General features: G+C 39.2%; 1 protein-coding gene across 2 annotated transcripts in view; it reads right to left on the bottom strand.

Moving 5' to 3' along the window:
- The window catches only part of luzp2 (leucine zipper protein 2), a 149,408-nt gene extending 146,911 nt beyond the window's left edge, over positions 1-2,497 (bottom strand). For both annotated transcript variants that reach the window (XM_026161602.2, XM_026161611.2), the window contains exon 1: positions 2,259-2,497. In XM_026161602.2, the coding sequence (XP_026017387.1) occupies positions 2,259-2,320 (62 nt within the window). In that variant the 5' untranslated portion in view covers positions 2,321-2,497. The remainder of the gene's footprint in view (positions 1-2,258) is intronic.
- Positions 2,498-17,110: the final 14,613 nt, after the last annotated feature.

Below are 17,110 nucleotides of genomic sequence, written 5' to 3'. Positions count from 1 at the left end.
AGGATCACTGTAGAGGGACGCTAGATTAATACACAGTTTAGTAGAACAATACACAGCTGGCTATTGAAATGCATAGCCGTATATCTGACATGTCTACCTTTAAGCATATCAACCACAGCAGGAGAACTAAACCTGCTCAGTGGAGACCTTTAATTGAATCCATCCAAGGATCCCTGTAGAGGTGCCTTTATGCTGTCCTTTTCATTAACATTTAAAACCATGGCCATCTGTAGACTCACAGTCCTGAGCAAAAGTGTCACCACGTTATTGTTAGACAAAATAATAGAAGCATCTTTCACTACGAGCCAAAAAGTTCATTGGCGATCATGGAAATCTGAGCCTGAAAAAAACAAGCATGCAGTTTTTTTTACTGAATCTGAATAATTACCACAGAGAATAAAAAGATCAATTTAAAGAAAACTGGGGCTCCAGAAAAAGAAAAATAATGTAGGAGTTTATTATTTGAATTCGCCGAAATGATTGTTTTGGGGTTGTTGTTTTTTTTCAATTCCGGCATTATAAGATTAGCTAGTCAGATATGTTGCTTCCTGAAGGCAAAGCAGGCAGACGTGGCTTTGCAAATCTATTCAGGTGTGAACATTTTTTCTCCCTTTTTTTTAACATGACCTGAAGTTCAGAAGGTCACAATTGACCTTATTTCTCGACCAGCCCTCCGCTCTTAACCAAGCGCAGCCTTCCAATCCCATTACTTTTTTTTTTTAATGCTAAGTCTGGAAACAAACCGTCTTATAAAACACTGATTACATCTGTGTGTTCTGGTAATTACTTTTCATGACTTTCCCCCTCAAGACGTAGCATACAATCTGTGCTGACCTGCCAAATTACCACTGTAATGCCCTGCTCTCCAATTAGTGTTCAAAGATTACCTCTAAGACTAATAATGGTATACACGGTTTAAAAATAAATCTTGGGAGACAGCGTATATTTTAATTAATCAAAGTCAAACAAAAGCACTATTAGTTTCAGAGCTTAGAAAATGGCTAAATGAGTCTGCGAACTCAAAAAACCCTTAAAAAAAACTGATAAATGATTAAAAAGTTGTTACCAGAAGATTACTTGTATATATGACTTAAAGGAAACATCTAATTGTAGGTGTGCTAAACGAACATAAATAATTAAATAAAAAATGCGTGAGTACTTGGATTGCTGACTGCTAAATGCTAGAGGTTAATACATCAATATAGCCCCTAGTTATATGACTCATACATCATCAGTGCTACCTCTCTGCTATTGACAAATATGTTGGATGTGTGCAGTAACCTTGACTTTCTCTACAAATTCTCCTCTGTTGTAACCCTTGAGGCAAAATAAATAATTGCTAGCCCTGACGGTGTTTAGCATGTCACTAACAAATGCACAGACATGTGTCCATTTGGTTCAAATCAACAGCAAAAAACACTGAGTTCAAAGACATCATTCTCCCCGTGGATGTTTTCCCCAGAAACTGCATTCCACTCACTCACCACTAAAAGATGGGATGGAGAAAAGAAAAGGCGGAAAAGGCAAGTTTTATAATGCATGCCTTCCTGGTGTGATGTCTCTATGGTAAAGTCAAAGCCCTGAATTTCCCCTCTCACGGCTCTCATTAAGGCAGTGGTGTCAGGCAGTGGCAGAGAAGAAGGATGATTTTATCAATGATTTAATTAATCATCAAAACTCTCCTTCTCTACACATCGCTCTCTTCATTTGTCCATCCTTCTTGTCTATCACTGTTCCTTGAGCTTTTTTTAAATATTGCAGATAAGCGAAAGGAAACGCGCACACACCTGCTCTTTCTAAGGCACTGCAACACAAGTCGCCTTGTCCTTTCTCCCAGTTCCCCTGACTTCAACTTGCTCCCTCCCAGACCAGGCAGCAAAAGTCCTCAAAAAAAAAAAAAAAAAAAAAAGCAATGTCGCCACTATTCAGGGGAAAGCGGAGGAGGCAAATCCAGTGAATTACCTCCACAAAAGGACAACTGTGTCTCAGCCTGCTTCAGAACTAAAAAAGATAATAGCCCAGTTCAACAGCTAAGCTCTTCCTTCCTCCTTTAAGTCTCTCAGTTTCTAACATTCTTAGCACACACAGAGCCACTGCCGGGACGAATTAACGCTTCAGTATTTGGCAGGACTGAGCAGACCTCCAGAATACCATGCTTTGAACCAAGACACCCCTTTTGTTTCAGAGTCTCCGGCAGGATGAAACTGACAGGAGAAAAAAGAAAAAAGAAAAGAAATGTTTTCTTGTTTATCTCTTACCTGGTATTGAGGCTCAGAGCTGGACAGAGAAGCAGTAAGCAAATAGCTTGGATGAATTTCATAGCTGTCTCACACTCCCGTTCCTTCTCCCTTCTTGGATGATTTTTGCCTTTCCCCCGTGCCTCTCTCCCTCGCTCTCTAGCTCTCCCACTGGCTGCCTGGGTTTTTTAGCGCACTCTCATCCACACACGCACCCAGACACACAAGCGGCGAGGCAGACAGATGCAACACAGTGGCTCGGAGAGAGGGAGGATCTCTGGCTTTAAATAACACGGGGACACGGACCGACTTGGTAATGGAAAGGAGCGGGTGGGGCTGAAATCAAGAGAGGGAGATGTGGGAGTGATATGATGTCAGCGCCAGTGCAGCTATAGCTATTGGCGAAAGGCTTTCTTTTTTCTTTTTTTCGCATTGTTTGGTGTTGGTTGTTCCTGCAACAGTACAGCTCTCCATTCACTGCGTTCTCTTTACTTCCTTGCATTGTGATAGATAGGTGGAGGTACGAGCCAAAACATTTAGTGGAAACATTTAGCAATGCCAGGTCGTGGCTGCAAGTAACAGCAAAGTCACAGTTTAGTGAAGGCATGAACAGATTTATAGTGCAATTATTACTGAAGCTCTGCAGAAATCAAGGTCTGGTACCAAATTTTAGTGAGCAAAAACGGAAAATGAAGACCTGAATAAACTGAAATAATAAACTCTGACGAAAAGATACCAGGTCTTTTTTTTTTTTTTTTTGCTTTATTATAGTATGTGTAATTTCAATGAAATGTTGATAGAAAACAAACTTTATAGAAAAGAATGTAAAACCTATGTAGAGATAAAATACAAATCTTGGAAATGCCAGGGGGGGGGGGGGGGTGTCTGAGTAACTTTAATAGTTCAGAAACAGTTCATTGCAGTAAAGGAGAAATTATGTTAAAACCCAACACACACACACACACACACACACACACACACACACACACACACACACACACACACACACCTCATTTATTTATCCCACTTTTCACAGTAACTCTATTTCAGTCATAACCACTATAATCAGAAGAAGAATGTGATTTCAGTATGCAGTAATTTGTACTGGGCCTCATAGCTCTGCAGTGGGACCTCCCATATTTCTCTGGTCACTAGGACATTGCTACACTCGCCTGACGTTTGCATGGAAGATGCTAGCTTGTCTGCAAACACTGGCTAACTATTAGCAAAGTAATAGTAAAAAGTGAAAACAGGAAATATTTCCTGCTTTTACATTTTATGCTTTCAAAGTAAAAGTTGCCCCTTACGACTCCACCCAACAGAGTTTAAAAGGTGCATTGTTTACTTTGAAAGAGAATGTTCTTGGGTTCTGGTTTGTGTTCTCCTTTTCACAGTTTTGGACATGAGTCATAGTTTTAGAGTGTTTGCAGACAAGTAGTAATATGTATGTCTTACATTTGTTTTGCCAGTTGATTCCGTAGCCATCAACTGATCTGGGCTTTTGTCAGCTGGTATGGTACGATTGCAGGCTCAGTATCTAACGTAGCAAAGTTATCGCAATCCTCTGTGTTGTACATAATTTTATAACAACTTTTAAAATAACCAAATAAAAAAACAACAAAACTTTGTTAGCAGAAGAAGCTGAAATAGAAATAAAGTTTATTCACTGTTGGAATACAAGATAATGTAGACCTTACAATATAATAGTTCAAAGTTAAAGCAGATGTTGTCCAGTATGGCATGTAGGCTTGATTATTTAAATTAACCACACCTGAGCCCTAGGTCAGACCTGCACTAGGATAGGAAAAGATAGAAATGTGCTGTAATTAAATCATCTTCCCACCCCAGTCTCACTTGCCTTGCAGATCACTTTGATGCTTCAAGTTAACCTTGTGAAAGTTAGAGCAGCTCAAGAACAAAATGTTGAGCACTGAGAGGATGTTCAAAGTCAGATTCCGAGCCATGTAATACAGGTAGAATATTAAGCAGTCCATACAAAAGGTGGGGGTCACACACCATAGGCATGATAAATGATTTCCATTACAGGTTTAATAGAGTTTGAAGTCTATTGTGCCCTAGTACTAGCTCATTTTCCATACTGAAAGATTTCCAGCCATTTATTTGGCGTAATTATAAGTTCATGCATGGAAACCCATAGTGACCAGTTGTAATGAGTCTGCTAGACCGCAGCTTGCCATGGTTACTGTGGAGAGCATCTCGTTGGACCTCCATAATCTGTCTCAATCATGTGTCACATCAGCCTGAAACTTGCAGTCCCGCTGCTCTGAGCCAACCTGTTGAGCATCTTATCATAATGAAGAATAATTACCATAAAATGAGCATGAATTGTTGATATTATGCAAGATTACGTTTAGATAATTCCCATAGCTAAGCCTGAATGTCACATCAATTGATTTGTGTATTTTGTTTCCAAATGCTTCATTTGAATTTTGAATTTAGCCTAAATAGGATGCTTTGATTCAGTTGGAGCCAAGAACTGTTTAGTGTTTTTGTTTGTTTTTGTAGGAATTCTGCTTGGATGAAAATACATTTTTGGAAACCGATAGATTGTTTATATAACACCTAAACAGCCATGATGACATCAGAAAATGCAGTTTGTTGTTATGTTGTTAGTCCTAAAAGCAATTTGTACGGTACAAAAAAAGTCTTTTTATGTTGCCACAATGATTTCTTTATATTTGCAAAACACAAAATCACTCCTGACGCCAACCAATTTCGAGTGTTTTTCCTACAACCTGTGCTGCTTGGAATCCCGGGGATTCCAGCTGACTATGTTGCCTGAACTAAATAATTAAAAAGGTTACTGTGGAGCTCTGTAAGCCATGCAATATATTATTATAAGTGTATATTTTTCATCTTGCACTTTCTCCAATCTTGTAATATTGCCTACGTGCAAAATTCCAGTCATAAACACTCAGAGAGCAATATTGCAACACAAATCTTACACAAGCAAATTTAAAAATTCTGGCTACAAAGTAAAAGTAAATGTTAATATACCTCCGCCTCTTAATCCCACTGAGGTCACTGTTGAAATAATGATGAAAACTGGAATCTTTGAACCACTAATTGCTCAAAAATCAATGTGTGCTTTAGGTTTGTGTATCACTCTGTGAAACTTTTTAGACCTTCCTAGACGAAAGAATGAATGCTCAAACGTTTTCTGTGATTTGGCTAAAAGTTAAAGGAGTTATAGTTGGAAATAGAGTAAGACTATACTTAGGAGAAAATTCAGCCACAAATGCAAAGTGTTCTAGGTTTTGTTTTGTCTTTTTAAAATAAAAGCACTTTGAGCGGCAGACATGTGTGTGAGTTTAGATCTTCAAATTAAACATAAAGTACAGGAAGACCTTATCTACCCACACCACTGAGCCTTGGGACTACATCCTATTTAGCTGAATTCTGAGCAAATTGTTGAAAAATGCAACAGATTCTGTTAGACTAACCAGCTGAATGGGCAAATGGGTTAAGCTCCTTGCTAAAGAGCATTTAATGTTAATATTGGTTCTTCAGGGATTGCACATTATAATAGCTTTTTTAGGGGTCCACATTTCCCCCATCCAGAAACCCCATCCTTTTGCCTTCTGGTCACAAGCCTTATTCTTTACCTTCAGGCTACAGCAGTCCCAGCAGGCAGCATTTCCACTTGTCTTGCTATAACATATCCAAGGGCGGCGATATTGACTGACAGTTGCTTCAGTAAATCAAGATATCCCTCTTCTAAACTGGCTAAAATAATGGTCTGTCAGCAGTGCTGTTGCTTTTACTGAAGACTGTTTACTTTCTGAAGGAGTGCCTCGTTGCTCTTCTTCTCTCCCCACACATGAATATTAACCTCAAAAATACAAGTTAGCAAGTACTGCAATCTCCATAGTCCATTATGTATGTTTACAGAGAGTTTGCAACGAGGAGAGAGCAAAAAAATCAGCATTCCCTTGCATAAATTTCCATCCTCAACATCTACAGTGCCATTCAACATTTTGTGTGGAAAAGGAAAGAGAAAACAAAAAGAGAGAGAGGAGTCTGGCAGCAAAGCTGAAGCTTAAGGCAGTTCCCTGTCAGTTGGTTCTCTCTCTCAGTGCAGGAGTATGGAAATGTGCTTTCACAGAACTGGTGCTGAAATAAGCTCTGAACATCTTGTCTGAAACGTTTAGTTTGTCAGCACATGTTAACAACAAATGAATGGAGATAGCGGAATACACAGCCTTAATCACAGTAAAGCCAAACAGCCATTGTTGGTTATACTACTAATAAACAAAAGGTAATACAGCTTCCTGTATGTTACAGTACAAAAAGCACCCAAACAAACAAACAAACAAACAAATAGAGCAGCGCTCTATTAACCCTTAACATCAAAATCCAAGAGGAGGATCAGAGAAGTTCCCGCTGTGTGTTGGATCTGAAGACTGAAGTATAAGGAAGAATAACATGTTGTAACTGATTAGGTTGTAACCTTAGAAAATGCTGCAGAGAGCCTTGAGACTCTTTGTAGTTCTTGCTGTTTTTACATTCGGGTAAAATGACAAACGAAACAAGCCCAGTGTAGCCATTTGGTTTCTAAATGCTCCTGCAAGTTTCAGCTTGCTTTAAGTTTTTGAAGTTTTTCTCCACCTGTCTGCCTCAGCGTTTTTTGCTTCGTGCTAAGAAGCAAGAATAAAAAAATGTCTCTGTTTTCCAGGAAATTCTGCAGTGATTTCTTCAGAGACTTTCAGAGAGCCATGCTTCACAGGCCATTTGTATAGCGGACCAACATTTCAAAATCAGTTGACTGCCACTGTAAGAACAGCTCGTCGACAGCTTATAGTCAGAGTAGACTGGATGCAGACCTCTGAATCTAGCCACTCCAGTGAGTTGACTGATTTGTCTGGCATGTGACACGAAACAGCTGTTTGTCAGTTTAAAAAGCAAATGGCTCAGTGACTGCTCTAGCACTAAAGATTAGCCAATTGGAGCCATGGGCAGGACTAACACTGTTGTCAAGCTGTGCACCAAGAGAGATAACAAAAGAAAAAAAAGAAGACAGCATAGTTTACTTTTTCATTCTCCTAAAACAAAGACAAAACCAGTATGTTGGCAAGGCTTAAATTGACATTGGAACGAGGCGGATACGTTGGTCTACAGTGATTGTTTAAAAGAAATCAAATCCCCTCTCCTGCGGAAATCAAGTCAAGACAATGTCAGATTATAGATTGAATCAGAGTGTAATAAGTCTGATATCAGGCGGGAAAGAAGGAGACGAAAAAAATCTGCTGGCACAACCAGACGTAACACGATGCAACAACCACAACAATTTAATTATGTCAACATTTTTTCGGCCTTTTTAAGGAATATCTCAATTCATTTAAATGGCTGCTGTTGAGGAGAAAAGTAAAAATGCACAATGAGTATGAAAAGGAAATGAATCAGGTAGAAAAGGTAATGAATGCCAAGCAAGAGACGAATCAGGTTCTTAACGCACTAAGACTCCCCTCTGCAAAACAAACAAACACAGAGTATTAACCAATAAATATCTTATTTTTCAGGAAATCTCACAATATTTTGAAGATATTGTTTAAGCCAGTCAAAGATGCCAAGGCTGAGATACCAAACATGCCAACCTGAATCATAGTTTTCCCTATGACTCAGGTTGGCATGCCCCTACAAAATTTCTGATGCAATAAGGTAGCCCGTGCATCTTTGTTTTGAATATTTCAGTCAGTATGAAGGTTCTTGGAATAACCTACGGTAACATTTAGTGTATTATAAAGAAGCATGTGGGTTCAGACTGGTTCTCTTTAGACATATGAACCACTAGGGAATTATGGTCACTGGGTGTGAAGGTAACTGGATAAAGAAGCCTGGTGATGGGAGAAAAATGTCTGAGCTCTGTGTATTATTTCTCCAACTTTAGGATGTTGTCACTGAGGGGAAAATAGTCTTCGAGGCAACAGTCTCACAGCATCTGTGCTAATAGCTGCAGGACAGCTAAAGAGAGACAAACTGTCTATACAGGACACAAAACAGGCTACAAAAGTATAAAAACTGAAGTCAGTAGCAAGACACCCACCATCAACAGCAAGGCGCCAGAACAGCCACCCACATTTAAAGCTGGTAAACTGGCAGGACACCAACATGACACTGTAGCAAGATGCCAGGACACCCACTTTAAGCAGTAAGACAGTAGGACACTCATGTTTAGTAACAATGCAGCCACGGATTTGTATTACTGTACTGACAAAGGACAGGATATTTTAAAATCATGCACAATTCAAGCCAATAAGGAGAACCTTAGTTATTGTAGTCCAGCTTTGTTTGCTCCGGTGCTTTGTTTTGTTCCAGCAAGACCTCCCAGAGCAGAGCCTTGGCCTTAAACCATGGTGATGCTGCCACTGGAGAGGAGCATTTGTGGGGGGGATTGTGCCTTGGTTTATTGCGATTCTGCGAGGTTGTTAGCCAGAGAGCTGCTTACCCCGCATCCTCAGAGTGAAGGGAGAGGGGGAAAATGGCTAAAAGAATTTCCTTTAAATTATTCACCCATGTGATCATTGTGCGAAGACTATTATTAAGTTAATTAAGTATAATCAAGTATAATTAAGTACTGATTATACTTTACATTTTAGAGCTTTAGCTGATAATACTACTTTGAGCAGCAGCAGAACACTAACATCAGCACATTACATGCATTTAATTTTCAGTACTTGGTATAGTGTGGGCAAAACTTTATAATAATAATAGATGGAAGTAAAGTTAGCGCTGAAGGAAAGACTACGAGAAGAAATAAAAAGAACATTTTACTTGCATGCAGGAATGTTGTCATAAGATGGAATGAAAGAGACTGAGATGAGAGATATACAATTTGCATGTTTCAACTAAAACAGTACTCACTTTGTCCAAAGCCTTTTGGTCTTAGGAGTATATATATATATATATATATATATATATATATATATATATATATATATATATATATATATATATATATATATATATATATATATATATATATATATATATATATATATGGTTGGTTAGCACTGTTGCCGCACAGCAAGAAGGTCCTGAGTTCAATTCCAACATCAGGCCGGGGTCTTTCTGTGTGGAGTTTGCATGTTCTCCCCGTGTTTGCGTGGGTTCTCTCCGGGTAGTCCGGCTTCCTCCCACCGTCCAAAGACATGCAGCTTGTGGGGATAGGTTAATTGGATAACCCAAATTGTCACTAGGTGTGAATGTGCAAATGAATGTGAGTGCGAACGGTTGTTTGTCCCTGTGTGTTAGCCTTGCGACAGACTGGCGACCTGTCCAGGGTGTACCCCGCCCCTCGCCCTATGACAGCTGGGATAGGCTCCAGCGCCCCCCGCGACCCTGAAAAGGATAAGCGGAAGTGAATGGATGGATGGATGGATATATATATATATATATATATATATATATATATATATACACTCAACAAAAATATAAACGCAACACCTTTGTTACTGCTCCCATTCCCCATGGGATGGACGTAGAGACCTAAAATTCAGTCCAGATACACAATATAACCATCCCTCCCAAACAGTGGTCACAAATCAGTCCAAATGTGTGGTAGTGGGCACATCTGCTATATTGAGATAATCCATCCCACCTCACAGGTGTGCCACATCAGGATGCTGATCTGACATCATGAGTAGTGCACAGGTGTACCTCAGACTGCCCACAACAAAAGGCCACCCTGGAATGTGCAGTTTTTTGCGCTATTGGGGGTCTGGGGACCCAGAACCGGTCAGTATCTGGTGTGACCACCATTTGCCTCATGCAGTGCAACACATCGTCGCATGGAGTCTATCAGATTGTCAATTGTGGCCTGTGGAATGTTGGTCCACTCCACTTCAATGGCTGTGCGAGGTTGTTGGATATTCGTGGGAACTGGTACACGCTGTCGTATACGCCGGTCAAGCATATCCCGAACATGCTCAATGGGTGACATGTCCGGTGAGTATGCTGGCCATGCAAGAACTGGGACATTCTCAGCTGCCATCTGCCCTGAACAATGTGAACCATGATTCATCCGTGAAGCGCACACCTCTCCAACGTGCCAGACGCCATCGGATGTGAGCATTTGCCCACACAAGTCTGTTACGGCGACGAGCTGGAGTCAGGTCAAGACCCCGATGAGGACGACGGGCATGCAGTTGAGCGTCCCTGAAACGGTTTCTGACAGTTTGTGCAGAAATTGTTTGGTTGTGCAAACCAATTGTTCCAGCAGCTGTCTGGGTGGCTGGTCTCAGACGATCTTGGAGGTGAACCTGCTGGATGTGGAGGTCCTGGGCTGGTGTGGTTACACGAGGTCTGCGGTTGTGAGGCCGGTTGGATGTGCTGCCATATTCTCTGAAACGCCTGTGGAGACGGCTTATGGTTGAGAAATGAACATTCAATGCACGGGCGACAGATCTGGTTGACATTCCTGCTGTCAGCATGCCAATTGCACGCTCCCTCATTGCTTGTGGCATCTGTGGCATTTTGCTGTGAGACAAAACTGCACATTCCAGGGTGGCCTTTTGTTGTGGGCAGTCTGAGGTACACCTGTGCACTACTCATGATGTCAGATCAGCATCCTGATGTGGCACACCTGTGAGGTGGGATGGATTATCTCAATATAGCAGATGTGCCCACTACCACACATTTGGACTGATTTGTGACCACTGTTTGGGAGGGATGGTTATATTGTGTATCTGGAATGAATTTTAGGTCTCTACGTCCATCCCATGGGGAATGGGAGCAGTAACAAAGGTGTTGCGTTTATATTTTTGTTGAGTGTATATATATATATATATATATATATATATATATATATATATATATATATATATAACTTTGGTGTACCGCTGGTCTGTTAAACGTGCTATACGTGCTATACAAATAAAGTTGTATTGTATATATATGCAGCTCTATAAATGTATCGATTTCTCAGTTGTGTAGCATTATCAGAGGTGTACTGTGTGAGTTTTATTTTGAATGGTTTTTTAGCATTACATGAACATTTCTGGGACTGATTTATTTGTCTACCATTTTACTATCTCTCATTCTCAGTGGAATAGACTCTGACCTTTACAAGAAGTCTAGACAAGACAAATATTGGGCTATAAAGGACTGTGTAGAATTAGTCTTCATGAACACCATTGGTTTGAAATGATTGTAATGTGTCGTCTGATTTAACAATAGACTCTTGGAAGTGTGGTATAGTCATTATTTTTTGTGCAAAGTTTACAAAAACTACTGATCATCTCACATTCTTGATGAGTGTTAATCTCCAAAACTCATCACAATTTTTCCATTAATAAAAAAGCATCGCCCAGATTGTGTTTATTCCCCCATATTTCATGTAGATAAAAACCTTTCAGTTTGCACATAATGACAGCATTTTCAATTTCAAATTGAAAATAGGGGGGGGGGGGGGGGGGGAATCCCATCTGTCACACTCCAAAATATAAATTGGATACACAGAGAATTGTGCGAGATTGGATTTGTGAATGCATATGATATTGATTTGAACACCTAGTTTGTGATGAAATGAAATGTCCCTCTTGGTAGAGCTCTTGCTGTAAAAAAATAAAAACAATAAAATAAAATAAAATAATAACAAAACTTCACATTCCTTCTGAGTAATTGCGGTGATATCTTCACTCCACTGTGCCATCACATGGGTGGGTGTTCGTAATACACTACTCTGGAGAGGAGGGCACAGTGAAGTACAGGAATACAAACTGAGCTGTCTGGAGCGGAAGGATTAACGATGCTCATAATTCAGAGGCAAGCGGCTTTTTGAATTTACTGGTGGATTTTTACTGCCACCTTCAGGTCGAAGCTTTAACTGCAAATAATGCCTGGACTTGTACCTTAGAAAGAGTATTCAACTACCACTACAAAAAATGAGGGTGAAACTGTACAAATTTAAATAAAAATGGTAACAATATCAACCGTGCTATTTACTTTATTAATATTGCTCTTATTGTTTGTGCATTCTTGTTTATTTATTCATTTATTTATTAAAATACTGTGAGGCATCTTTAAGATTTCATGCAGTTGCTTCTGTTACACAGCTGCTGCCTGACCTGGATATACAAAATGCTGCAGAGTGCCCTATTAACACCATTTTGTTGTTATGTCAGCCATATTAAAAAATAAATTCAAGTTTGTTTTAAATGCTTATTTTGTAGTCTAATTATTTGCAAATTACAATCTATATCTATCTATCTATCTATCTATCTATCTATCTATCTATCTATCTATCTATCTATCTATCTATCTATCTATCTATCTATCTATCTATCTATCTATCTATCTATCTATCTATCTATCTATCTATCTATCTATCTATCTATCTATCTATATACAAACTGATTAGATGCAATTTCGGACCACAGTCATGGAGCAACATGGACAGGAGGAATCATTAGGATTACACTTGAACGGCCTGTTTAAAGCCCATGCATACATAATGAGCAATGAAATGGGCAAATGAGAAAAGAAAGGGTCAAAAAATGTGACCCAACAGCTGTTGTCTGCAGGAGGAAAAGGTACCACAGGGGGACGCACAGCTAATAAAGGATTCACATAAATAACCGCAGGAAGAGCTCGGGCTGCAACATAAACACAGGCCTCCAGTCAGTCAACCGCAGCACTAGCCGGGAGGACATAAACATGCAGGTTTATCGGTGCATCTCTGAAGCAGCTGCACCACTTGACAAAATGATAAAGACTGACAAAGTGCAGCTGCGCCGCCAGTAGGGAAGATAAAAGACTCCGCCGATGGGAGCCAACAGTTATAACCAGCAGAACCGAGTTAATATGCTGAGGTGATTTTAACTTGTGATTGTTTTTGTCAGATTCTGTTGTTGATGGTAGCACGGGGGGAGCGCCGAGTGTGTCTACTGGGAGCTTTCTTCAAAGACAAACTGAAAGAAACCAAAACCACTGGGAACATGAAGGCTCTCTCCTGAATAAGTATTTCGACAGCCTGAGTTGTGCTCCTATGTGTCTTGCAGCCTAATATATCATTCTCTTTGGTGATGGATGCTAAATGACCAGCAGCTTCTCGGGATGCATGAGAAATAGATTTTACAGTGTCTATCTGTATGTTTGTCCAGAATGATGCCAAGTACTGCGTTTAATAACACACTTAATATCATTTCTTTACTTCAGCTGTTTTCAACCTTTTCTGGTAAAAATTAAAAGTGCTTTACAGATCGATCGATCGATCGATCTATCTATCTATCTATCTATCTATCTATCTATCTATCTATCTATCTATCTATCTATCTATCTATCTATCTATCTATCTATCTATCTATATATGAATCTATATATTCATATATAATCTATATATATATATATATATATATATATATATATATATATATATATATATATATATATGTGTGTGTGTGTATTTAATTACACAGGAACTACACTTATTTATGGGTCTTACGAGGCAAATAGTGAAAATACAACAGAGGGATTAAAAACATATTCACATAATGAATAAATGAAGGAGAAAAACACAAACAATTGCAGCAGCACAATTCATTTGCCACACCAATCGTCATGCTTCGGTACTAGAATGGCATGTAAACCAAATTCACATGTTTTTTTTGGTTATTTTGAGTATTATAGTTATATAATCGACTCTGTATGACAAGGTTTGTTGCCACAGGCGAGAAGCTCGGATTTCTCATTAAAGAAAAGGAAAGGACACACCAACATAACTCTGACTGTTATCTGACTGTCTTGACAACCTACTGCTGTGTGGCTATGGCAGGTCTGACTAAATCTGGGCTTGGCCCTCCAGGGTCCCACATAGCTGAATTGTTCAGAAAGCATGCAGTTGCCTACCATGGTTCTCCTGAGGAATCACGGGCCCATTTTCTGATGTGGGGGGAGGAATACTTAGAGCAAGTATCCCAAAGCAGTTGTCACATAATTCAGTTGGTGTAAGATACTGATGGTGGCTTGCAGCTCTACCTCAACCATGCCTTTTTCAAGAGTGATGAAGCATTACAAAAGCCCTTTGTTCCAACTAAGTAGACAGAAAAGAAGTCAGCAGTCCTGTCCTACTTCATCAACGCACTCAGCTTTGTTAAATCTTGGTTTAGCTCATGGATCAGCAGTCACACCTTGCAGGGCATTTGAGGTGCCTTTTCTTACTACTACATGATTAAGCAGCGTGCTTTCTAAGACAAAGACTATAGTCATTTGAGCACAGTACTTTGTATTTTAGGTAGTACGAAGAAATATCCTCCTGAGAACCGAGGAAAAAAATCTTTGTGATTTGTGTGTCCGATAGGCTGTTTCTCAGGAGGAGTAAAAAACCTCTAATAATTAGCTTGAATTGATCAATTAATTTAATACAAAATATGATAAACATAAAAAGAAAAATTAAAAAATGAATGTACAATGTTTTTGGCAGACAGGATTTTTCAGGCTTCTTGGGGAACTTACCACAGTTTCTTTGCTGATTTAGACTGCCTCAACATCTTCTGTCTTCTCATGTCCATGATACTGAGATCAGCAACTATCCATGCCATCTGTTGCAGGACGCCTTGTTCTTCTTGTCACTGTAGTTCCTTAAGATTCTGGCTGTATGTTTTTTAGTTGTTATCGTGCTGCATAATTCATTTGAATAGATTAGATGTCTCCCTGATGGTACAGTGGTAAAACTAAGTCAATATGTGAAATGCCTCGAACACTTACACTGCCATACTATAATCTACTGGCTCTGTTTTGGTGGAAAAGATTTGTCACAAGTGTAGCCACCAACTCACTGTACATTCTCATTTATGTATTTAACATTATTTATTTATTTATTTTAGCTTAGCAGAGTGTACTTTTGTCCACACTGCAGTGTGACAAGAAGCTACTAACCAGATAAGGAGCATTTTGCAGATGCCATAGGTTTTCCTCTAGCACCTCCATTAGGTGGTCATTTGTAGTTTTAAGTGAAAAATATTCATAGATTTCAATCACATTATCAGCATAGAGCCTGAGAGCAAAACTGCAGCAATAACATGCTGACCTAAACTGGACACACCATATCCTGTCACTGCAGCAACCAAAACCATCCAGTTTAAACTACAAATATTTTGAAAAAGATATGAAGCAACAGTATGGAGCTCTTACAGTCCATATATAGCACATGCTACAATTCAGTAACAGGGCTTGACTTACACACCATATTATATACAACATGTATCTTGTGGATAATACCACCTTTTCCACTGCTGCAATGACGAAAACCAGCACATGCCTGTATTTTGAAAATGACAATGGCCATTTGGAGGGTGAAAGACAAAAGATATTTATGTAATTTTGCCTCTGTACGGCACTACACTGGATTTGAAATCAGACAAGATGTGACTGTGCTGTGTGATATGAAGTGTAGACTTTCAGCTCTTTTTGCATTAACTGCTAAAAAATTGCTGCCACAACTTCTGCCAATCAACAAGGTTTTGACAGTGAAAATATGATTACTTCTAAACAGTGTTGGTCAAGTTACTTGAAAAAAGTAATCAGTAACTAATTACTGATTTCTTCCCCCCAAAAGTAATCATGTTACTTTACTGATTACTTATTTTCATAAGTAATTAGTTACTTAGTTACTTTTTTAAAAAAATGATTTACAACCTGAATAGGTAATAAAGCAATAGCTCTTTCAGCCCAATTCACTTTTTTCTACATAATCCATCATATAAAATGTAATCAAATGAAAAAGTCTTTTTTGAAACTAGCTTTATTAGTTTTAATCTTTTAACTTTATGCATGAAACAAACATTAAATTATATTCAACCTTCTCTGACTAGAAGAAATTTGTTTAACATTTAAACCTATTTTCTGCACATTCCTGCACATAAAATAAAATATTTTTTTGTGTTTACACTCACTCTTTCAAATAAATGCACATAAAACACAGCAGAAAATCAATAAAATCAAAGACTCAGTGGTCCTGTTGCTCTATTTTCACCTGTATAGCAGGAGTGGGGCAGGCGGGGGTTTGCCCTGGTGCAGGTTTGTCATAGCGGTCAGTGGAAGGATCTGGGAGTTTCACATTCCCGTGGCAGCGTGTCGGTGCTTGCTTGAAAGTTTAGGGGGTTTTTTTGCTGTAAAAAGAAGTTTTCTTCCCACGCAGTGAACAGTGGATGCTAATGTTTTTGTCACTTTTTATGAAATCAAACTCAAAGTAAGTTCAGTACTTCCACGCGTTAAACACTGTGCGCTCATACTCTCACTCGTTATATTATCCGTTGTTGATCTGCACACAGCTGTTGCCAGCGTCGCACTCGCTTACAGTTTTTCTCCATTGGTTTGGCTCATTTCTTGAAACAGAAATTACATTCTCAAAATTCTAAGATCATTTGGCAAAACACTCTTACAGCTTAGCACAACACTATAGCTCACCTGCAAAAGCTCATATCTCTTCCAAAACTGTTCACTCAGGCTTCAATCTAAATCCCTTTCGCATTTAAACAGTCAGTGTCTCCAAAATGGCAAAGATCCTTCTCAATAGCTTTGGCTCATTTCTGGACACAGATCGGACATTCCCATCATTCGTGATGCTTTTGTCAAAATAAACCTGGATGGTTGATCACAACAACATGGTCCACCTGCAAAAGCTCATATCTCTCCTAAAACAGTTCACTCGTGTCAAAACAACATTTCTTTCTAATCTGAATAGTCAGTGCCCCCAAAATGCATCGTCCCTTTGGCATTGTGTGAGTACTGCCATACAAAATGTTTAGATGTTTTGTCACTATGGCAGAGGACCAACAATATACAACAGAAAAGAGTAGCCTCCAAGGTTTGACATCACAGATTGCACTCACACTACCAAGGAAATTATAACCATT

The sequence above is a fragment of the Astatotilapia calliptera genome, chromosome 1, assembly GCF_964374335.1.
Source record: "Astatotilapia calliptera chromosome 1, fAstCal68.1, whole genome shotgun sequence".
Classification (NCBI taxonomy): domain Eukaryota; kingdom Metazoa; phylum Chordata; class Actinopteri; order Cichliformes; family Cichlidae; genus Astatotilapia; species Astatotilapia calliptera.
This window is presented reverse-complemented; position numbering and strand designations above follow the sequence as displayed.